Genomic DNA, 24,555 nt, shown 5'->3' with positions numbered 1-24,555 from the left:
CAGCCTATTTAAGGAACTAATTCAGAAAGTTCCTTGGGAAATAGCCCTTGGAAACAAAGGGGTCCAGGAAGGTTGGACCTGCTTCAAGAAAGAAATCTATTGATTAACTAGCAAACATTCAATCTATAAACAGAGAGAGGAGTTTTCCCCACGACTCAATGCTGTTTGGGGTCTGTACACTATTTGTCCAGCCGAGATGGCTGAAACTGATTCTGCTCTATGGCAGAGGAAACAGATATTTACAGAGGTACTAAAGCTTTTACTCACAACTCTTATTAATTATGAATCACCCTCTGGGCTACGTCGCAGCCTATTGAAAGTGTCCAGACTTCAGGGGATCTCTGCCAGTGGACTTTGAGGCTGGAATCCTCCCTGCTTGAGGGGAAAGGATGAATCTTCCCAGCTTCTGGGGAAATAGTGGTCTCAAACCTTGCTCTCCTGGTGAGGGATGCAGTCTCTGCCTGGGTGCTGCTGGCTCCTTCTGGATGTGTTGTCAGGGATTCTAGCTGTCAGGATCTCAGGTATAGGAGAAGAATTTCATGCTGTCTCTGGCACAGTTCTTCACGGCTAGCAGACTGTGTGTGCAGACAATCCAGAGTCTGCTTCCTGGTTATCTCAGCAGCAGTGGCTCTTACCTGGCAATGATAGGCAGCAGGCATGCAGGATGTGCACGGCTGCTGGGAGTCTGGGCTCTGTAGCTAAAGGCAATACAGGATCTAGTCCTGATAACACAGTAGTGTGCGGATGTGCACAGCTGGCTTGAGACTATAGGCTCCTCATATATATATATGTGTGCAGGCTTAAATGAGCTCTGCATCTAAAGTATGCAGGTGGGTGAGCTGCAAATAGGTCAAAGCATGAGGTCTGGGCCTCTGAGCATTGGAGCTATGCAATGGTGTCCGAGCGTGGGGGTCTGAGCAGCTGAGCTATCAAGATAGCATCTGAGCGGCTGAGCAGGGGTCCGAGCAGCTGAGCCATGCAGGGTCTGTGCCTGAGGGTCTGAGCTGAGCTGCAAGTGAGGGTCAGAGCACGTTGTTTACCTGTGCACCCCTGTTTATCAAATGTGGGCCAAGATTAATGGGCCCTTTGGCCACTAGAATGACCAATCAGGTTGGCAGTTAGCCAAACCTTACCATAATAGGCAGAAGGCTCTTGCCTGGACTTTCCCAAATATGGGGATCACACGGGTTTACCCCAGGGAGACACGAGCTGGATGTGTGGGGGCTTACACAACTTGTTTACAACCAGGGGTCCTGGCAGAAAAACATGTCCAGGCAGGCATAGGCATAAGCAAGCCTATTTTCAGGCCTACAGGCCCTCCACGACACTCCCAGGTGGGAGAAGCAGGAGAGCAGAGAGTGCCTTGGTGCCCCTCAGTCTGCCACAGACACCATACTTGGCCTTGCTTTGAGATCAGCTTTGGTTTTGGTAAGCACAGGTCAGGGATGCTGGGCATGTGCATCTCCCTTTGTTGGTGAAATAATGCCGGATTGGTTCCAGGGGTGTTTCTTGCGTGTTGCTACTGGTTAAAGACATTTGTCAAAATGCTTAAAACCGTGGCCGACTTGTGTGTTTGCTGCTGCTGCTTTGTTTTGCTCACTGTGTGCCTCGAGTGCCTGTGCGCCACACGTAGCTGGGGACCTGCTCCCCTGCGAACGGCAGCCCTGCCCCTGTCTGTCTTCTGCACTGAGCCAAGGGACTAGAAGGGCTTGCCCCATGCTGGGATACAGCTGCCCGCCTCAGCCCAGTCCAGCCCGAGTCCCTTTGGCTCTGGCCGAGTCGAGGCGATGACCTAGCGACGACTTAGCCACAAGCTGTGCCCCCGGGATCTGCCAGCGGCTGCCGCAGCCCGGCCCGGGGTCTGACTGCTTTGCTATACACCGCTCCCGGTCGCACTGCTCCAGCCTGTGACCCTGGGCCCTGCTTCACCCAGGTGGCTTGACTGCTCCGATCGCGTCCTGAGAGCCATGGAGGATCTGCGTGGCGTCCATGGATCTTCTCAGCCAACCTGCTCGATTTGAGCTCCACAAGCAGCAAGTGCATAATAGAATCCGTGTGTGTTAACTGCAAATAACTTGGGAGGCATTTTCTTTATATGTATTTCATAAGATATTACGTTTTATATTGGCCTCATCATAATTCACACCTAGCCCAGATCAAATCCCTCTTTAACATCTGGACAGAGCCCACTGGAGCTGGCACCAGCCTAAGCAGAGGTAGCAGAAGTGCCACAGGAGCTAGAAAAGAAGGACTGGCATAGGGCTGAGAATAGAAGGCTTGGAAAGCCACTGTTTAGTGCATGAGATGAAGCCAGAGGCTGGGCTGGCCACCTGCCTTTCTGCAGTCACAAAACAATTTCAAACAGAGGATTTGCTTTCCATCTCTCCCAACGTTATTTCTGCTCACCCAGGCAGCCCTTCCCCAATGCACCATCCATGCACCAGCTACCACCAGGGACCTGCTCCACGCTCCAAATGTGGTTTTCTCCATGTAATAAACACTTGACATTTAGAAAAATCGCTTCTAAACTTACCCAGTGCAGAGCTCCCCGTTTGAGAGCACCCTCAAGTGCCAGGCACATAAATAAAGATCTTTGCAAACAAATTCTCCATGTACTAGTTCTGCAAGTGCATTTGGGCCTCTTGGAGATGGGTGGGAGGGAAGAAACAGCCCTGCTTTAAATTAAACAGAAAGAAAGTGCAGAAGAAATGCTGATCAAAACAAGTTAAATTCTCTCCTTGCTCTTTTGATTTGTTTCCTATCTTTGTGTTGTATCCATCCTGGTGCTACACAGCCACACGGCCCAGTGGTGCTCCGTGGCATGGCTGAGCTGTGAAGCAGCAGCAGGAGGCAAACTCCAGTTTCTCAGCACAGGGAAAGTTGTTGCCTGTAGTTCAGGTATGGGTGCTGTCATACAGGGCACAGAAGGTGTCTCAGGGTGAGCTCTACTTCTCCACACACATGCTGCTGGGAGAGGACCAAGCACTGCTCTCCCCACTTTGAAGACAATTAAGTGTTTGGCCCTAGAGAAATCAGGGGACTGCTCTGTACTCTCACCACATAGAGCAAGAGACCTGTTTGAAGGCAGCTCTTCCTCCCAACTGCAAACTCTGGCTCAGCTCCAGGTGTGTGGAAAGGAACAAGAGAAAATATTCCTGATGGTCACAACCTGGTTAGCATCTGTTGTGTCTCAAAAGACCTGTGGATGGTGCCTGTGCAGAAGAGGCTGAAGCACTACTGCCAAGTTATTGATGCCATACACAACCTCAACCAGGGAGCAAAGTGACCTTTTCCTTTACTCCAGCTGCCAAACCCCTAAAACTCTTGTTTGATCTGGCTCCCTGTAGTCACTGCAGGCATAGCACCACAGAATCACAGATTGTTAGGGGCTGGAAGGGACCTCCAGAGATCATCAAGTCCAACCTCCCTGCCAGAGCAGCATCATCCAGGGCAGGTCACACAGGAACACATCCAGGTGGAGTTGGAAAGTCACCAGAGCAGGAGACTCCACAACCTCTCTGGGCAGCCTGCTGCAGGCCTCCAGCACCCTCAACACTCCAGCATCCTCGTGTTGAGGTGAAACCTCCTGGGTCTCAGCTTGTACCCACTGTTCCTTGTCCTATCACTGGGCATCACCAAATAGAGCCTGGCACTTTCATCCTGACCCCCACTCCTCAGCTATTAATAGACATTGATCAGATCCCTCTCAGCCTTCTCCTCTCCAGACTAACCAGCCCCAGGGCTCTCAGCCTTTCTTCACAGCAGAGCTGTTCCAGTCCCTTCAGCATCCTCACAGCTCTCTGTTGGATGCTCCAGCAGATCCCTGTCTCTCTTGATTTGGGTTACAGTAGTGGGTGGGATAAAGGGCCTGCTTCCAGCACTCCATTGAGCACAGAAGAAATCAGTATCAGCCAGTAATGGAGGGGCAATAAATTAATGTGAGATGATAGTGTTCCAAAATTAATATTGTTTATTAATTGTGATATTTAGGAGTCTTGCCCCCCCCCCCAACTTTAATGATAATCAGATTCTTCTGCAACGGTCATGGAAACATTATACAGAGGAATAATATAGGATCCAGAACCTTTAAGAAATAACTAGCAAAAATATAAACATGAATTAAACTGGAAGAGAAGGTTCTTGTGGTTAATGATACTGCTTGTGGTTAACTACACTGCTTGTCCACTAGGTGGGCTCAGGGAGCTCCTTTCTGCTTACAACAGAAGGCAATTGGTGTATTACAAGAGGCTTTAAGTATTTACTCACAAAAATTAGCCTCCTGTCTCATAGAGTTAGCTACAGCTTCAGACAGTACCCAAACACTCGCACTGGGTTCTCTTGGTGTCTTGTCAGCTGCTGAGGCTTCTGATTCTTCCCAGGCTTCACAGAATGCTGGGGAAAGGAGGCAGACAATCTCTGGCCTTATCCTGATTTCTCTGGATGATCTGTGTATCTCCAGGACTTCCCATCTTGGTAGGAGACTTTCAGGTGCAGGCAGGATGTCTTGCAGTGTGCAGTCTCAGCACAAAGTCACACTGGCCGTGCAGGTCAATCACTTGGAGGTGTTTACAGCCTGTTCCTGGTAAGCTCGGGGCAGTGGAGTTTCCAGGCAGTTCAGGGCTTGTTATTCTAACTTAGAGTTCAGCATGGCATGGCAGCAGGCAGCAGCAGCAAGCAAGTATGAATTCAACAGCAGAGCACATTGTGTTACCTGTTCATCTCTTTTATTAATACAGCCCCAGACCAATGGGCCTTTGGACACAGATTAGCCAATCAGAATGGCAGTTACATGACCTTGACAATATTAGATGAGTCACACAACTGGAGTGCTGTAATCAATGGCTGCAGACTCTTCAGGACAGACAGGCAAGGGAGAAGAGGTGGGGGAGTGGCTCTGTATATTAGGGATGCTCTGGATGTCATGGGGGTAGAAATCAAGAATGATCAAGTTCAGTCTTTATGGGTGAGAATTAAGGGGAAGCCCAACCAGACTGATATCCTGGTTGGAGTCTGTTACAGACCACCCAACCAGGAAGAAGAGGTTGATTTATTACTCTTTAAACAACTGGAGGCTGCCTCAAGATCTCCTGCCCTTGTTCTGGTGGGTGACTTTAACCTGCCAGACATCTGCTGGGACTTAAACACTGCAGAGAAGAGGCAGTCTAGAAGGTTCCTGGCATGTGTGTCTCTTCTTTTTTGTCTCTCCTGGGCTGAGGTCACTTTGCAGCAATCTTCCATCTCAGCTGATGTCTTGCTGTCTGACTTCTGAAATCATTTGGCTCCTGCAGAGCACATAAAACACAATCAGCATAATTACTTTGTGTGACACCTCAGTTGTCACTTCACTTTAATAGACTGCAAGGAAGATGAACTTGAAAGTGCTCTAAGTTAATGTTCTTAGAGTTTCTATTTTAGAGTATTCTGAAAGATGTTAAATATATTCAGAAAAAGAGATTTCATCCTAGAACTTGTTGTCTGTATTAAAGCAGTGAATAGGTTCAGGATCAGAGCTCTGCCACTAAGGCACTGCTCAAAAACCTTTCAGTGTAGCCAGGGAGAGGGTAGGACAGCAGTGACAGGGCTGGAGAGTGCGGGTGTTTAGGATGGAGTTCCCCTGCCTGTGAAACAGCATCCTGTGCTCATGGGCCATGGGGCTTGGCACACATTTGCCCTGCCTTGAATGGTGATTGTGGCTGGCAAGATGAATCTCAGGCTGTTTCCTCCTGCAGCCTCGCTCAGCTTCTTGGCAAGGTGAGATGCCCAAGGATGCCAGCAGCCTGTATGGCAGCCACCAGATCTGCCACCCACTCTGCTCCGTCCAGTGCTTCACCATTGGAAAGGGAAGCTGTTTCACATGGCTTTCTAACAGGGAGTTGTTCTACACCAGCATTTGGTTGGAGCTGAGGATGCAGTGTCAGGGTGCTGTAAGCTCCCTTTTTTACTTTGCTCTCTCTGCTACTCAATAATCTCAGCCCCTCCTCGTTCCTTCACATTTATCCATGCATGAGAGTACCCAGGGTGTACTGCATTTTGCCTCTTCTATTCCAGTGCTTTGGAGGTCATCCTTGTCTTCTGTGGATTCAGCTTTGAAAGCTTTCCTGAGAGCATAATTAATAGCTCTGTATTTTGGTAGAACTGATGCATTTAAAATCCAGCTAGGGTTTCAGTCCTTTTGCTCCTCTTTCATCTCATCATCCAGCTTTAGGGCATGTATTAAGGCAGCATGCCACCCAGCTCCACTCCTTTCTCTCCTGTGGGTCATCCTTCCTGGCAGAGTCCCAAACACCCAGCTGCTGACAGGTCTGGCTGGGAGTCAGAAGCAGCCCTCAGGCAGGAGCCATGCCCCTGCTCTGTCAGAAATCAGGGGGCTGCAGCCCACTCCTGGGATCCTGCCTCAGCCCACAGCAGAGCTGCACAGTGCACGTTGCTCCAGGCCAGGTATCAGCTCTAGAGCAGAGCCCCTTGCTGACTGTGCTGCAGCTCCACAGACACACAGGAGGCGTCTCCCTATCTACAGAGGAGGTGAAAAGCTGGCCCAGAGCAGCTCAGGCCTCTGCAGGGCTGGAGCTACACAAGCAGCACTGTGCTTAGAATTCTGTCATTATTCTGCTCCAAGTCTCTCAAAGTAACTAATACAGCAATTCTAGAGATGAAAGTTATTCCATATCTAACCATTCTATCTTTTTTCCCAGCACACCCAGCATTTCCCCCTTTAATGGCAGTGGCAGGCTGTGAGCATCTGGACTAATTCATCTTCTCTTTGCTGTGCTGCAGAAGACAGCAGCCTCAATCTGCTCCTCCCTGGGCTCTCTTTTTTCATTGACATGATAAAAGAGTTTCATCTGCATTTATAAACTTCAGAGCTAATGCTGTCATGATGGCATCTCCATTGCCCAGATGTTCCCATCTATCAGGCTGCACAGTCTGGGAGACCTTAACACTGCTGCCCATTATTGATTGGCTCTGGCTGTGGGAGGAGGGCGACACAGACACTTGATACAGGATGGGCGAGGCAAGCTAAGGCTCTGACATGCATCTCCAAAGCCAGGCACATTCCAATAGCAGAGCAGAGCACACTAGGATCCTTGAGCAGCAGGCAAATTCCTCTCTTTTTAGAAAATGCTGGTGGCCTTCCCATGTCTCCTCCAGCAGCTGGCTGTGATGTGGCCATGCCCCCTCTCCCCTAGCCCACGGCTTCCAGCTGTGAGCCAGACTTCGGCCATTCTCTCCTCTTGGGCTCACCCAGGGCCCTTATGCTGTAAATGCCTCAGATGACTCTTCTTGCCTAACAGTGTCCTGAGGCAGGAGAAAAACCTAACCTAGTTTTGGACAATCCTTCTGCTTCTGTGAACATTCCTTCTCAAGCCCTTTTAACACCAGTGATCTCATGTGCTTGCCATAGTAGGATGGGAGATGCTGTGACCCTAGAGTGTGCTTGCTGTGACCCAGAGGTGCCACAGCTCTTTGACAGGCACAGCCTCTGGGCACAGCCCTGCCACTCTGCTCTGGCTCAGACAGCTTTTCCCAGGCTGCTAAGGAAGGGCCTGGGCAAGGGCAGTGCTCTGCCTGGGGCAGCACTCACCTCTGTGCCCGCACCAAGCAGTCCTACTGCAGCACTGCTGCTGCTGCAGCACTCAGCTGCTCACCACCCGAGATGGCTACACTCATTCTAAGGTACTTGGCTTCCACAGCAGACACCACACTGCTGCTTTAGAAGCTGCTCCAGCTAGGAGGCCACATTTGCATCTGCATCACTTAGTTATGCAGTTCCAGCTGTCGGCACAGCAAAGGAAAGAAACCCTTTCCTTTGGGTCATCTGTGTGGGAAGGAGGGAGGCCACAAAGGTCCAGCTCCACGGGCAGGAGCAGCCTGGTGCTCCATGAAGACAAATGAAACTTTCCAGTTCCCATTCTCTGCTCCAGCTGCAGTAGCCTCAGGCACTTAACCATCCCCAGAGGGCCACAAAGGTCCGCATCACCAAACAGCTGCAGGGACCTCTTTGGCCTGATCTGCCCAGCTTCTGTTTGGAGAAGCCACGGTAAGCAGCACAGGTGCTAAGCAGCCTTCTTTTGGCCAAAGGTAAAGGCTGTGAAGGGAACCACTTTCCTGGAACCCATCTGTCTGAGATTGCTTCACTCCAAGCATGTGACAATACCTCTATCTAGGGGAAAAAGCCCACACAAGCCACTGGGACTCTGGAGGTCTGCTAAGCACTCAGCTACCAGACACATACCCAGGGTTGGTGTTTTGCCTGGAAGCTTTCTGCACAGTGCTTTTAACACATCCAGGTTGTCTCTGCTGTCACTGTCCAGTTGATTTTAGAGGTAGTTTCAAAGGTAATAACTGATTTTAGAGGAAAAGTATATCAACCTTTGCTTCTTGTTTGGTACCTTTGCCTTGGGTGATTTTTTTTCTTCAATAAATAACTAAACAATGTATTTTAAGGCATTGAAGTAACAGAAGAAGATGGTTAACTGTGTTGCCAGACAAGAGAAAAGCCTGAGGCATTGTCAAAGCAACATCCCTGTACAGCAGCGCCTCAGCTCCCCAGAGTCACAGAGTCATAGAATGGGCGACCTTAAAGCTCATCCAGTTCCAGCCCCCCTGCCATGGGCAGGGACACCTCCCACCAGCCCAGGCTGCTGAAGGCCTCATCCACCCTAGCCCTGAACTCCTCCAGGGAGGAGGCATCCACAGCCTCCCTGAGCAGCCTGTGCCAGTATCTCCCCATCCTCACTGTCAAGAATTTGTTCCTCATCTTCAGTCTCAATCTGCCCTCTTCAAGCTTCAATCCATTGTCCCTCATCCTGGCGCTCCCAGCCTTTGTCCAAAGTCCCTCCCCAGCTCTCCTGCAGTCCTTTCAGGCACTGGCAGGCTGCTCTAAGGTCTCCCTGGAGCCTTCTCCTCTCCAGGCTGAACAGCCCCAACTCTCCCAGCCTGTCCCCTCAAGAGAGGTTCTCCAGCTTCTGATCATCTTGGTGGCTCCTCTGGACCCTCTCCAGCAGCACCAGGTCCTTCTTGTGCTGGGGGCCCCAGAGCTGGAGGCAGTGCTGCAGGTGAGGTCTGAGCAGAGCAGAGGGGCAGAATCCTCTCCCTGTGCTGCTGCTCTCCCTGCTCTGGCTGCAGCCAGCACACAGCTGGCTCTGGGCCACCAGCAACCACTGCTGGCTCCTGGGCACTTTGGCACCAACTGACACCCCCAAGACCTCCTCCAGGCTGCTCCTCAGCCTCTCCTCAGCCAGCCTGGCTTTGTGCTGAAACCATGGCTGTTTTCAGGCAGAGACTGTCTTTAGCCCGGCACAACTTGAAGGAGCTGTCCTTATGTCTACTGTCAGTTGCTAACAGTGATGCAGAGGACTCAGGCTGAGGCACTTTCACACTGCTGTGTCTCAGAAGCCATATTTTTATGTGTTAAGTCATAGGAATTCAACAAATCAAATAGCAGTTATAAAAAGAAAACCCCAAGGGGAAGAAGCTCCATAATTATGTCTAGTAAGTCTTTATTTCCAAACAGAAACTGCGAAAATAGTCTATTACAGAACAAGTAACAAGTGTAGAAGTCTAAGTACACCTTTGAACAGTAACAGTGAAACCATTGCCTTCTTGACAAGAAACCATTAGGCACTTAAAACATGGAAACGAAGGACAAGTTAAACCAACCAGAACAGAAGACTCAACAATTTGACCAACAAATTCATCTTGGTTTTCTGCAATAAAAGCACAGACATGGCCGAGAGGCTCCTCCTGCCTGCCCCTAAATGCTGCAGACACCTCTGTGTTGGGCTGTTCACCTCTGCAACCAGAAGGAAGTTCAGTGTTGAGTGTGCAAGAGAAGGTGCTTGAAAAGAGCGGCAGCAGAGCCTACCCTAGCAGCTCCACGCAGAGCTTGGTGCGTGTGGAGGAGCACAACTGTACCAGCTCCAAGGGGCATCAGCTCTGCTTGGATAGCAGCAATGAAAAGAACAGGCCCAAAATGAATGCAAACAATCCACGTTTTAGGGGACAATGACAGCTCTAGGCAAAAGCTAGCATGGAAACATTATGGAGTTACACACTGGCACATGGACCAGGCTGAGAAGAACCCCCCAGCATGTGCCAGCCCTTAGGAGCAGTGCTGCGTGGAACACCTCGGTTCACTTAGGTTCTCATCTGCAGACCTTGAACTCTATCAAAAGCAAAGGTGACCTCTTAGACCCACCTCAGAAGGGTAAATCTCAGAATCAAGTGTCCAAATGACTCAAAAATACCCTTGGGAGTCTGTCAGACATCCTTAAAGGACATTTGGGATTGTACCACTGGTGTCCAGGCAGGCACCATGCAGCTTCCCCTGCAGTTTCCTCTTGTATCATAAAACATAATGAGTTTTAAAAATTATTTTAATTGGATATGCAAAGCAAAGAACATCGAGCAGATTAACACAGGGAATGCACACGGAGCTACAACACAAACTGTGCTACCAAACAGGAGAGACACCAGTGGCTGCACCTCAGTTCCACCAGCATTTAAGTGTGGGTTTGTACCATAAGCACTGGCAACAAACACAACAAGGAGGAGGTGTTTCCAGGGAATCACCTCCCAGCTGAGCCATGAGCTAAGCAGCATAGCAGGTGGCTGCAAGGAATCTGCTTCTGGCAGGGGCTGCACTGAATAACTGGCAATCTAACCCCAGCCATTCTCTTAGAGGTTAGACCAGCCTGGCACTGCCACCAGCACTGTTCATTCTGGTGGCCTCCTGCTGCGATTCCATGAATTCAAGGTAGGATCGTTACACACTTCCACCATGCTGAGGTTTCTCCCTCACTGGAGAAAAGAGGAATGTTAAAAAAGGCAAGACACAGCAGGGCTGGGTGCAGCAAGAAACACTGATGTACTGCTGAAGCTGCCTCAGGCTTTAGCAGAAGACAGTCCTGACTTGCTGACTGTTGACCTGCTAGACACATCAGGATGCCACTCCTTCTGGTACTGGACAGCCAGACTTAAACCACTGTCTGCCAACACCTGCCACTGCAGAGCAGCTTTAGCTTTGACACAGAGGGATGTGATCCAGGCCAGGTTTCACACCTTACAGTACTACATTTTCTCCTTGGTCTCTGGCTGATGCCCTCCCACTGTCCTCAGCTCTCACCACAGAATCACAGAACGTTAAGGGGTTGAAAGGGACCTCCAGAGATCATCCAGTCCAACCCCCCCTGCCAGAGCAGCTTCACCCAGGAACACATCCAGGTGGGTTTGGAAAGTCTGCAGACTCCACAACCTCTCTGGGCAGCCTGCTTTAGGCCTCCAGCATACTCACACCAAAGAGGTTTCTCCTCATGTTGAGGTGGAGCCTCCTGGGTTCCAGCTCGTACCCATTGTTCCTTGTCCTGTACTGTGCACCACTGAAATACTGCTTGAGTTTGGTGGAGACTGGGAGGTGCTGGCAGGCTGCTGCCCTGGCTGGTGCACAGCGGGTGCCCAGTGACCTGAGCTGACCTGCTCAGCCAGGAAGGGGTTCTGAGATGCAGCTCTGTGGAGGGAGACCACTGAAGAACAGAAGCAGTTCTTTTGTTTAGTGTCATCTCTCGGATTGTTTCATGCTCTACTTGACCATTATGATAATTGAGAGCCAATTAAGAAATACTTTATGAAAATCTGGAGCACAGCTCAATAAATATCAATCTGCCCACTTGTTGTGCAGTGCAGCTGAGAAGCCCACATGATTTCCCCTGGCAGACCAGCAGCCTTTGAACCCTGTGTGCCCAGAAGTTCAGAGAAGGGTGCTGACTGAATCCCAGCCTAGCAGAGCCAGGCTTGCTATGGTACACACACATCCCTTTGTCATCCTTCTTGGCTACTAGACCTAGAGATGGAAGAGATCAGCTCCTGAGGCACCGCAGCAGGAAGGATGCCCTGGCTGTGAACATTTCACACTGAGGTATATTTAAGCAAGAAGCCTGCTGCTTCAGAGCATGAGACAAGTGGCTATGAGCTGCTTGAAGTAAAGCTGCCTCCAAGTACAGCACTCCACACAGCGGCCCTGGGCCCTGGGCACAGGCTCCCCTACACGAGTGGAAGTATTCTTTGTGGATCAGAGTCCTTGAAGGAGCCACTGCAGGACCTCACTTTGCAGATCAGTCACATGAGAGCAAGTGACAGGACAGAGAAGGATCTCCAGGTCAAATGTGCTTTACTCCTAAGCTAACACATGAAGCTGTAGCTCCACCACTGAGTTTGCACAGGCTGGAGGTCTGGGTGCCCAGTTCACCCAGAGCAGTGACCAAGCCAGACAGCTGCCAGAGATCAGATCAAACAGTACAGGGCAACAGGAAGGCTTTGCTGGTACCATGGGCAGCCCACAGCAGTGCTGTCACCATGAGCAGTGACTTTCTTTCACTGCATCACACAGGGCAGAGGCTTTCACCTTTCAAGCAGGGCACTATGCTAGACATAGGTGATCTTTCTGTGGCCATTCTACGATTCCACCACATCTCACTGCCTTACAAGGGCAAGAGAAGAAAAGAGAGATTAACTGGGCTGAGAACTACCAGCCCCTGTGCAGCTCTGCTCCCTGCAGATGCTTTTGGAGATGCTGGGATAGCAGAGGTGTGCTGAACAAGCAGCAAGTGTGTGCAGGCTTCCTGGCAGCAAACTGAGAAGTATTCACAGTGAAAGGCTGTTTCAGATTTGTCTTTTCTGAACCCAGTGCTGGTGAGCAGCTTGTTAAAGTGACTGTGATAAGACAGAGAGAAGGGAAGCAATGATCAAGCAGTGGAGGTACTTAAAGTTCTAAGGTATCTAGAGTCCTTAATGCCTTCTGTCAGGGGAGGGGTGGACTCCTGCCCACCAGAGAAGCACCCATTCTGCTGGCCCTCCTTTCAGGAGCCCATCTCTCCCCTCCAACCAGGGAGGCCTACAAAGATGTGATGTTCCTGTCTTGATTCAGGTTCCAGAGGACTGCTGGGCCTGTCCAATAGCCATCAGAGAATGAACAGCCCCTGCTGTATCCCTGTGGTCCCACCTGCATGGGCTCACCTCCTCCTGTGCTCTGGCTATGAAATTCCACCAGCTTTGCTGGCCTGAATCAGCTTTCTCTCTCTGCTGCCATGCCAGGTTCTTGCCAGTTCCGTGTGCCCAAGCAGCTCAGTGCTGGATCTGAGGCAGCGATGGCACAAAGGAAGGGGTGCAGTGCAGGAACAAGGACTGGACTGTGCAGCCACCCGCTGCAGCTGGAGTCTCTGCAGGACAACAGCCTAATCTTAGCACCTCCAGCTGGGCAATCCCACCATAGTGCCTGCCTTGAGACAAAGCCATCTGCAGTATGTTTGACTATACTGCAAGCATCACACAGTCTGGTTCACAGCTTACAACCTCCCTACCAGACCCAACAGGACTACACAGTGCTCCACAGCAGGCAGAGAAGTGGGGGAGAAAAAGGGCTAAAAGCAGCCAGGCAGGCTTCCATCTACTGCTGCTGAGAGGCAGTCAGTGCGAGGATGCTGCCAGGCTCTGCACAGGGGCAGGGGAGCTATCAGCATGTTGTCAGTGCTTCTATCTTTAGCAAACCATTTCATCTCAAAACCCATTCCACAGCCTCTGACAGCACTGGAGGCCCACAGGCCCTTACAAATGACGTTCCTTCACATGAAGTAGAGGGAATGCAAAGGCCCTTCCTAACCTTTGTTCAAGAATCCTCAATCAAAACCACACTTGGCTCAGTCTTGCTGACACTTGCCAAGTGTCATAAACCACCCCCAGCCAGGTACAAACACCATTTATTCATCGTTAACCTGGCACAGGTGTAAAATAAATGAGAAATCATTTCTTCAGAAAGCCAAGCAAACATCCTCTCCCCTTTTCCTGAGTGTACTTCAGCAAGCCTTGGTCACTTGATCTGTGCCCTGTCAGACAGAAACACTGCCAGCAGCTTGCCCAGCCTGGGCACAGATGAGCATGACTCAGTCACCAAGCACACAGCAGCGGTAGATGTGATAAAGCTCTGCACTCTTGTGCAGTGAAGTGGATGCAACTTCCCCTCAGAATCACTCTGTGTCTGGAGCAAGGCTACAGTAAAAACAGGTTCTTCATCTAAAGGCTAATAGAGCCTATTTTTGTTCTTTCAGAAGCTCAGAGTACCCATAGCAAAGGTTAACAATTCCTCCAGGCACTTCTTGTCATTCCTGTGCTCCACACAAGTCACCAAGAGCCTTGAGAACAGAGAGGAGCAGGTCTTCAGGTCAGTCAGTCTTCAGGTCAGCAGAGCTGCTGCAGCATTGCTCAAAGGTCCCAGTGTCTGGCCCTGGTACTGAGCTTTCCTTCTGCTCTCATCGAGGCCTGAGGGAGCTGGAAAAGAGGAGGCTGAGGGGAGACCTTCTTGCTCTCTACAACTCCCTGGAAGGAAGCTGGAGCTAGGCGGTGTTGGTCTCTTCTCCCTCGTAACAAGTGACAGGATGAGAGGAAAAGAGAGAATCAAGTTGTCAAGGGGAAGCTGAGTTTGGACATCAGAAGAAAATTTTTCCCTGAGCAGGCTCTCAAAGAGCAGAGCAGGCTGCCCAGAGAGGTGGCTGAATCCCCGTGCCTGGAGGAGTTTCCAAGAGGCAGAGCTGTGGTGCTGAGGGCCGTGGGTTAGCCCCAGCCTTGGCAGAGTCAGAGAAGGATTGGGCTGGCTGAGCTCAGAGGGCCTTGGCAGCTGAGGCACTTCTCTGATTTGTGAGTGCCTTCAGTACAGACCTTTTTTCATCCAAACAGGCTATAGCAGGCTGCTTCTTTTTGGCTAAACCTGCCTTAAAATGCACCCCAGCAACTTGTCCAGGTGCTAACAGACAGGCGTCACAGCAACCAGAGCTGCACAGGAACAGCCCAGATGACACAGTAGCTTCAGCTCTTTCTGGCAGCTGGTGGCAGCGTGAATGAACTGAAATGAAGTTAAGGAGTGCTTTCGGGAAAAGCTGTTTCTGCACTGCAGAGAAGTGCCCCTTGCTGCTCTCCACATGCAGCAGCTCTTGCCAATGGGCTCAAGAGGAGCAGCGACCAAACCCCTTTGCATCATCTCTGCCTATGCACAAAGCACCTGCACTTGTTCTAAATACAATGCAAGACCCTCTCCATCTCTAAGAGGTGGACGAATTTTTCCAGGTCAAATCATGTAGCTGCTACACAGCCAGGATCATCTCAGTGCACTGCTCCAGGCTGCAGTAAGATGCAGTTCTTGCCTGAACACAGCTGTGCCTTTGTCTCTGAATGAAATAGGCTGTAATTCTCCTCAGCCTAGGCTGCTGGCCTCACTCAAAGCACAGGCACATCCCCTGCACAGCTCCAGCCCCCGGCACTCAGGACATTGTCACACCAATGATTCACGGCACAGGAGAAGCTCCCTCGGGAGCAATTCTGTCTCTGATCTGTAACTAGGGTCTCGCAGCAGGCAGTCATCTACAGCACCTCTAACATGGCTGCAGGACCTCTCTGCACATGAGCAGCTGATGCCTGTGGTCAGAAACCGGCACAAATTTCACTGCTGGTGAGGAGAAAATGTGGGTCTGTGGTGCTGGAACCACAACAGATCACAGTAAACCAAACCTTTGTGCACCCTTCTGCTCACCTCTTGCTCGTCAGCTGGTAGGGCAGGTGTGCCTATCCCCCAGTGCTGATGTCCTTGCCTCTGCTGAACACCCTGCTGGTACTCAAGGGGTGCACTCATGGTGCCATGCCAAGCCCCAGAGCACCAGCTCCTTTGTCCAGGCCTTGTCTTCAAAACCTGCCTCTATTGCTGAGCTGTTGAGCCAGGATTAATGATGTGTCTGCTTGGGGAGGAGTGTCAATGGATTCTGCTACCATTGTCTTAGAAATGGAGCGAGATGCTGGATGTGCCTCAACCAGCAGGCCTGGGAACACAGCAACCAATTCTAATATGTTCAGGATGGTTTATGTGCTTATAGCCTGCTGCAAGGTGAACTTTCAAATACTACACCAATCAGTGTTAGAGTAGAGCAGGTCAAAAATCAGCTTTAAAGTGTCTTTTTTTTTTGTAGGATTTTTTTGTTAGATGTAACCCTCAGTAAGTGGAATGGCAGCGTGGGCTGCCTCAAAAGCAGTATGGCCAGAGATGGAGAGAGGGAATTCTGCCCCTCTGCTCTGCTGAGACTCCACCTGCAGTACTGAGTCCAGCTCTGGAGCCCTCAGCACAGCAAGGACATAGACCTGGTGGTGCAAGTACAGAGGAGGCCACAACAATGATCAGGGGGTTGGAGCAGCTCTGCTATGGGGACAGCCAGAGCTGGGGGTGTTCAGCCTGGAGAAGAGAAGGCTCCAGGCAGACTTAAGAGCAACCTGCCAGTGCCTGAAGGGGCAACAGGCAGGCTGCAGAGAGACTGTTTGCAAAGGGCTGCAGGGACAGGACGAGGGCACTGGCTGCAAAGCAGAGCAGAGCAGATGGAGATTGGCTGTGAGAAACAAGTTCTGCAGCAGGAGGCTGCTGGAACCCTGCAACAGGTTGCCCAGGGAAGTGGTCGAGACCTCATCCTTGGAGCTATTTGAGATGAAGCTGGACGAGGCTGTGGGCAACCTACTCTAGTGGAGGATGTCCCTGCTGAGTGCAGAGGGGTTGGACTGGGATGAGCCTGAGAGGTCCCTTCCAGCCCAGCCCAATCTATAGCTCTGTGATTCTATGATGAGTTGATTGGAGGTCTAGCGACAGGTGGCATAAGACACCCGACACAAAGCAAGGAGCAGGACACTGCCTTTGAATCATCATGCCAGAGACTCAAAAAAACAAAAGCCACCAAACTCCACTTTCAACAGCAGGAATTTGCTTTTGCTGCTTTTTGGTACTTTTTCCTGCAGTGAAGCATCTCAGCAATGTTGTATGAGGCAGCCTTTGGCAGGGCAACAGCTGCTTCTCCCAGCATGCCTAAATCTTGCTGTGGTTCTTTCATCTGGGCTGATATTTCACTTTCTCTTCTTGCAGGGTGTTGCTCCACAGGCATTCCTGGGCCATATGGAAACTTAAAGTGCAAGAACTGCTTGGCTTTTACATGAAGGGACTGCAGATGTTTGTAAGGTGTCCTTCTAATAATGCCTCCTGCACTTCCCTCAGCTGCTGTCAGGGTGATGTGAGCTACACTAGGTGGAGAAGAAATAACAGTTTTGGTGCCTCCCAGCTTTCTCATGAATGGCCCATCTGCGTCAGCCAAGATTCTGAGCTGGGACTGCAGGAACATGAGCAAAGTCAAGCCTGACCAGGACTTAGGGGATTGCAGCATGGCACCTACTTTATTGGCCTCATTTGGAGCTGAACCAGAGGTCCAACAGGAGCACAAGCAAGAAAAGGGTTTGGGGGGAAGTGGTGGTGGCTATAAACCATTACACAGCTCTGGTCCTTCAACCACTTGTCCACAAAGTCCACATCATTCACATGAACCACTCCATCAAATCCACAGCATCATCTACTGCCCACAAAATGAGAGCCCAGAAACCACTTGGCTATCCCTAATCTGAGGGATTTGCTTAGCTGTGCACCCTGGGATGGCCTAAGAATGCCACAGGTCTGAATTCATCATTTCTGCATTGCTCTTCTCATCACCTTTCCATGCAGACAAATCTGGTGTTTAGAGGATCAGGTCCTCACCTGAAAATGACCAGTGCCAGCTGATGCTCCTGCCACACAGAGACCTTGTCCCCAGCAGTGACACCAGAGACCTTACTTCGAAACATTGTAATGTGCCTTTAGAGAGATGAATGTCAGATATGGTCACCATCCTGAGCGTGTGCCCTGCTACAGTGAAAACACTAATCAGGAGTTCCAGAATTCCCCAAGGAAATACTTCACATTTGAAGAAATAGCTTCTCCAGACTCAGAAATGCAGCAGTCACTCTGGGAAAAAACAAAGCTCCAGTTCCTCTTCTGCCCAGGAAAAGAGTTCTCTGCTATGCCAGTGCAGTCTAATGCTCACAGAACCGCTTCAGCTCACATCTAACACCACACTGCTAAGACACACACAGGTTTTCTCCTCAGGATCACCACCCTGGAATTAAAGCAACAAAACAAGTTCTTGTGTAGTAGGCAACCCGCTTCTTCCCTTCCAAACAAGCCAATAGCTTGGCTTTCTGTTTGCATGCATTCACCAGCTGCTTTTCTGTCCTGCTTCAGCCTGGGAGCCTGTGACATTTGTTACACGGCAGCACAGGCTCACAGCATTCTGCTGGGCAAACTGGAGTGCTGCTGTCTGATCCAGCTCCAGCACCTGCTCTGGCTACAAAAGGACTCCTTCATTTGAATACCCCCAGAACTGCTTACACCCCATCTGCAACCTTCTCAGCCTTCCTACGCTAACCAAGGCTGGCTCTAACCAGTAGCTTCCTGGGACACATCAACTGCTTATCGGAACACTGAAATGTATCATCCTAACCAGATTTTGAAATGAGTCTTCAACAGGCTACTTCTGCTGTGGGAAACTCAGCCCCTTCTAGATCTGTAAAGAGGTTTGATTTGAAATCTAACACATTCTAATTTCTTTTAATCTATATTTTTCTGTACTGGTGGGTTTTAACTAAACCAGGCAGGATGTATCTCCACTCGTTTTGTTGCTGGCACTGCTGCTAAGACCTGTGCTGCATGTGCCCCACAGCAGCAGGTCCTTCCCTCCATGCTGTATGCACCTGACAATTTCATGTTGGCTAACATTTGCCCAAGTCAAGCAATAACGTCAGGCAGCTGAAATGTGGCTATCTGACAGGAAGGCAGAGGTCTTCCCAGTTTCAAAACATGGCACCATTCCTCTCAAGGTATTCAGAAGTGGGTTTTTGGGCAGGTCCTATTTCTTGAGTTATGCTGAAGCATCAAAAGCATAAAGAATTTCCAGTAGAACCGAAGCTTATGTCAGTGTCTTACTATTACAAAAGGGTTATTTGTAATTATTATGTTTATAACAAGGTCACTGATACCAGTATTTAGCACTTACACAAGAACTGCAACAACCTGAAACCATCCCAGGTCGGTCGTTTGGAGCTCTGAGCAGCCTGCTTTAGTGGCAGATGACTAGATGACTTTTAAAGGTTCTTTCTAACCCAAACCATTCCATGATTCCAAAACAGTCAAGATTAAAAGATCACATGCTGGCAGGGCTTGGAACAAAATGATCCTCTTTGAGATGAAATGCTGAGGAGGCAAGCAGGCAGACCCTGCTTTCCAGCCCCAGGGCTGCACTGCTCCTCTCTGTGTCACGACTAGAAGGCTTTTACCCAGCTGGCTGGAATTCAAAAGCCCAGTCCCAGTTTTTCCTTTCCAAATGAGATACACTCACAGTCAGTCAAGGGTTCAGCAGCCCTCACTCTCTGACCAGCTACACATCTCTTTCCAAGCTCTCCTCCTGTAGCCCTTCCACTCAGATCACTGTGCCCTGCAGCCCTCCCCAGGCTCAGAGGCTCTCCCTTTCATTCATTCTGTGTTTCTTTTCCCTGCCAGCTGGCTCCTCTGAGCAGCTGCTGAACGCTGCTGTGCTGCACATCAGCACAGCACACACTCCCCTCTCTGCTGTCTCTTTCTAGCACCCAGAAAACCTGAGGTACTCTTGGTTCAAGTTTGTATTTTAAGCAGGCTTCTGGGCACTCAAACTGTTGACTGTCTGATTAATGTATCTCTGACAACTTTTGTCATGAGATTTTTCTCTGTTTTCAATATTCATCAGGACATTTCCCTCCATTGAACCCATATTTGCTCAAAGCCCTTCAGGCTTATTAGGTTAAAACAATGAACAAACAAGACTCCCTTCAGCTGCAGGGCCATGGCAAAAAACATTCAATAATTGAATACAAACCAACAAAGACCATTATTTTAATTACATTTCAAGATTCTGCTGATGTCTCATTTTTCACTTTATCTGTAAAAGGTAGGCATCTACTTCAGCAAAGACACATGCATGTCTGCTGAGCATAACTGTGAAGGTGCAGGAGCAGATCTCAATGCAGATGGTGTTCAGCACTAGCTCTGAGTCTCTCCTCTCCAGCAGCTGTCCCTGTCCAACACAGAGAGTTCACCTTCATGATGGCAGGGATGGGACTCAGGAGCAATGTGTCCAAAAGGGTTCACTGGGATGAAGTTATGTTCTCCCTAGACTGGTCCAGACCTTGCTACCTTCAGGGCAGCCTCCTTCACTTCTTACTGACTGAGGAAAACTTTTGCATCCCAGAACTGTGTGTGCGAAGTTTTGCCTGAGACTTCTGTGGTTTAAGGAGCCTCCAACTAACCACCAAGCAGGAGAAGCAGAGGCAAGAGTGCAGAGGGCATAAAAGGGAGATGGAAAAGAGAAAGGAGGTTGCTCAGTTTTGAGGAAGGGCCACCTTCAGTGAAACACACTCAGCAGAGAATTCCTACTAGCATTGCTGGCTGGTAACAGGCTGATGATGGTAGCTTGCACTGGCAGCATTTCATTTCCCTGGTTCAAAGGCCTAACCTCTCTATGCAAACAGCAGTGTGAGTTAGGGCAGCACAACTCATGCTCCTGCTTGTTTTTCACTCTATAGCTTATCTGGGCATTTTTCTGCAGAAGTGGTTTTCAGTATGTTGGGCATGGACAGCATTTAATTAACCTCTACAGCTGCTTCAACATTGTTGTGGCTTCTCTCTGCTTCTCTCTAGATTAAATATTCATGAAGAGCTGCCTTGCACTTTCTTAGCTGGCACGGCTGCCACAATTAAAATTGCATGGCATGTCTCAAACCATCTATGTTATAGGAGAAATAAACCTTAGCCACTACAATACATCTATTACCTATTTCTTAACCCTTCCAATATGCTGGAGCTTTTTACAAGTGAGAAAGCAGACCTTGCCCACATGAAGCTGCATACACATACACCTCTTCCTAGGCAATCTTCTGTCATAGACAAGGAGAATGGAGTCACTAGATGGCTTCTAGGCCCCTTCTCATGTACTTGATATTATTCCATTAATATCTATGAAAACATTTTCATTTTCTTCTTCAAACCAGCTGAAGCTGAACAAACCTGTGCCTTCTTGGTACTAGTAATCTGCTAGCTTAGAACTCAGCAGGCTCTGACAATGACCCAGGTGTGAAGGTTTCTTTGCTAATTAACCATCAAAAGCTGTTTTCTGAACCATTTCACAACACAGCAGGATAAAAGCCCTTAGCTTTCTAAATTTAACATCTCTGGCTTGTACAAGAGGATGCTATTTTAGTTTAACTTGAGCAATGCAGTCATGAGACTCCATCAGCCCAGTTACAGCCTGACGCACACAATGGTAGCTCTACTGTACAATTCAATTACGGCTGCATTAACTTAACCCCCCTGGCAAAATCAGAGTTCTGTGGAAGACAAATCTGACAACACCACTGTGAGCAGGGCAATTTCTGAGTCAGCTTAAAAGATGAAGCTGTATTTATACAGATTGGTCTGATTTTGTCAACAGGCTGAACCAAGGTTGAAAGCATGCAGACAAATCTTTCCAAAGTCAGCTGTAATCTGTCAAGGGCAAACCAGCCCAAGGCCAGAGGCCAGACTCTGTGCTGCACTCCTCTGAGGCAATGCACAGAAGGTGGAGGCCCAAGGACATGACAAAGGGCAGAACACTTCATCCTATATTTGTAACTTCCAGATTCTGAGCTGCCTCAAGTACAATCCTCAGGAAGATCTGCTGCAGTGTGCAGCAGCTTCCTTGCTGCTGTCCACAGGCTGCCGGGCAGTCCAGGGCTGTGAGAACACACTGCTCTAACCCTGTCTGTGCTAGCCAGAGGGACTCAGGCTGCAGGGCAATCACCCTTCCTTTGTATACATCTGAAAGGTTCTGCCAGGATTAGGTGTCTTCTTGTTTTGATAAAACAATTCACAAATGAGGCTGGGTCATGGGAATGGCTGCAAACCAAAAGTGAGTTGGTATAGACACATCTCTGAGACAAGGAGACTGCCTGGGAGTGATGGTGACCATGTGTGCTTAGCTGTGCCCCCCAGCTACAGCTTACAACTCTCACACCTTTCTCAGCCCTCTGCTATATGACAGTCAGTCAGAAAACTCCACCTTGGCACATACTGCTGAGCACAGCTTTCACTGAGTGCAAGGCAGACATCTCCCTCTGAGGAAGAACAGGCCCATGCCGCTTGCAAAAGTCTTCCTTCCACACATCACTGAAATAAAGACATTTGGTGTGGCAAGAATGTGACCTACCTGCTTACTCTGATTCACATTTACCAATCTGCAGCTTCAAAATGCCTTTGCCATGAAGCTGAAGAATCTGGTTGTACTCTTTGGGCATTGCATGGAAGCCTGGTTTAGGCAGCTGGTTGTCGTAATAGTGGTGGCTGATCGGCATCTTCTCCGTGGACCTGGAGAAAGGCCAGAAGCCATAGAGCTGCACCGCCTCGCACAGCTCCAGAGCAGCACTAGTGATCATGAACCCAGACGACAGCCGGTATGCCTTCACACCCTTAGTTCTCCAGAACTGGGCAAGACTCTTCAGGTAGGCAGGGTGAAAAAAAAGTGCCCTTTGGGCTGCTTTGAACTCTTGCAGAGTGTGATACACTTTGAAAGAAGTGGCTGTGTTGCTTCTGAAGGAAAACGCTGGCAGCAAGAGGAAAGCATCTCCATAGACTGCAATATTCTCCAGAAATTCTGTCTTCTTCTCATTTAATTTATTGTATCTGCAAAGCACAACATTGTAGGGAAAGAGTGGGTGGAGGCACTACTGAGAGCAACTTCACACATCTGCGCTGGCACACAAGAGCTGCGAGCTCTGCTGCACCAGCTCAGCACGACTGCCCTGCAGACTGACACCAGCCTGCTCTATGCTCTCACTTCTGCACTCACTGCCTGGTTTTTCTGGTACAACAAGAATGCACTTCAGAGGACTGAACTGGCCACGTGGCAGCTGCTGAAGCACATCAAATTCATTGCTAAGGAGACCTGGACATGCTACAGAACTGAGTGCTTCGAGACATTTCAAAAGAGAATGCCAAAGACTAATAAGCCTCTCTGTACCATCTCTGGTTAACTTGCGCAGCGATACCACCTGAGGGTGTGAAATGTGCTGTGTGCATCAATAGGTACCCAGCAACTGCCCTTCAAAACCTCCATGGACATATAAGTCTGCATGTGAGAAGCCTTGGAGTGTTAGATCAGTGTGGCTCGGGTTTTGCAGGGTTCTACCTGCTTTCTGCACACTTCAACCAGCTGAAAACACAGGCAGGTCTGTTTATCTGCTCTGACTATGCATGGGGATCTGCACAGACTTCAGAGCTAACATCATGAACTCAGAGCAGTTCTCCTCAGACACTTTGGTTCCCCCACCCCCTTAGTTCTCACCATGGGATAATCGTGTGCTCCCATACACTGAATACTTAACTTCCAGAGCTACCCAAGAAGTGATACGAGACACAAGAGGGTCACACAACTTGTTTCCTCTGTAGATCTGAGTTGCCTGCACCACGCAAACATACAGCACTTACACCTTCTTTGGGACTTGTCCTCTTTTGCAGGTAGTTCTCTATCCAAGAAGTCTATTGTAGCATTTGAGGGGCTACCAAAGCCCACTTTTCACAGATGGCTCCAGCAGAAACTGAGACACTTGGCTTAGTTTCTCTTCACAACCTGAGAAGCATCAAGCCCTCTTCTCATGCAGCATGTCAGCAGCCCTGAGGAGAGGGACCTTGGGGGTGCTGCTGGACGAGAAGCTCAGCATGAGCCAGCAGTGTGCGCTTGCAGCCCAGAAAGCCAACCAGAGCCTGGGCTGCATAAGAAGTGCAGCCAGCAGGTCGAGGGAGGCGATTCTCCCCCTCTACTGTACTCTGCTGAGACCCCACCTGGAGTACTGCATCCAGCTCTGGAGCCCCTATTAGAAGAGGGATGTGGAGATGCTGGAGTGTGTCCAGAGAAGGGCCACTGGGATGCTCAGAGGGCTGCAGTAGCTCTGCTGTGAGGACAATCTGAGAGTTGGGGGTGTGCAGGTAGTGACAGGACTAGGGGGAATGGAGCAAAGCTGGAGGTGAGGAGATTCAGCTTGGATGTGAGGAGGAAGTTGTTGAGCAGGAGAGTAGTGAGAGGCTGGACTGGGTTGCCCAGGGAGGTGGTTGAGGCCCAATCTCTGGAGGTGTTTAAGGCCAGGCTGGATGAGGCTGTGGCCAGCCTGATCTAGGGTAGGGTGTCCATGCCCATGGCAGGGGGGTTGGAACTGAATGATCCTTGTGGTCCCTTCCAACCCTGACTGATTCTATGATTCTATGTCAAGACACAGGACAGCAGCCCCTGTCATTTCATTCCAGCCCCTCAGGAAGGTGTTACCTGTCATCTCTTGCACAAAGGAACTCAGCCTGAAGGGGTTAAACTTACAGCTTTTGCTTCCCAGAAAAGTGCCATTGTCACCAGACTCTGAAACCAAATGAGTTAGAGACTCGGCCCCTCTCACTGCTCCTGTGCCCCTGTGCATGCAAGAGTCTCACAGCCAAGACCTGGGCCTAAGTCTAAGAGCGGCTGAAGAGAGAAATTTTGCCCTCTACTCCAAGAGTTTTCTCTGTTTCTACTCAAAGTATATGAAGAGCCTTCAGGAGAGAATTCAGATCTCTGCTCTTTCTCTGCG

At 49.7% G+C, this 24,555-nt stretch overlaps 1 protein-coding gene across 3 annotated transcripts in view; it reads right to left on the bottom strand.

The window, feature by feature from the left end:
- Window positions 1-4,702: 4,702 nt before the first annotated feature.
- Window positions 4,703-24,555, bottom strand: part of ST8SIA6 (ST8 alpha-N-acetyl-neuraminide alpha-2,8-sialyltransferase 6) — a 75,019-nt gene continuing 55,166 nt past the window's right edge. Inside the window, exons 8-10 of one of the 3 annotated variants that reach the window (XR_010306526.1) lie at window positions 22,152-22,624; window positions 17,600-17,996; window positions 4,703-5,282 (exon numbers count right to left, since the gene is read on the bottom strand). Coding sequence is in view for 2 of the 3 variants with exons in the window: in XM_064162292.1 (XP_064018362.1) it covers window positions 22,156-22,624 (469 nt within the window). In the remaining variant the exon portion in view is untranslated. Of the gene's footprint in view, window positions 5,283-9,483; window positions 14,320-17,599; window positions 17,997-22,151; window positions 22,625-24,555 lie in introns of those variants that run through there. The other 2 variants (XM_064162292.1, XM_064162293.1) reach the window with 2 other exon arrangements.

Source organism: Pogoniulus pusillus, chromosome 23 (genome assembly GCF_015220805.1).
Source record: "Pogoniulus pusillus isolate bPogPus1 chromosome 23, bPogPus1.pri, whole genome shotgun sequence".
NCBI lineage: Eukaryota > Metazoa > Chordata > Aves > Piciformes > Lybiidae > Pogoniulus > Pogoniulus pusillus.
This window is presented reverse-complemented; position numbering and strand designations above follow the sequence as displayed.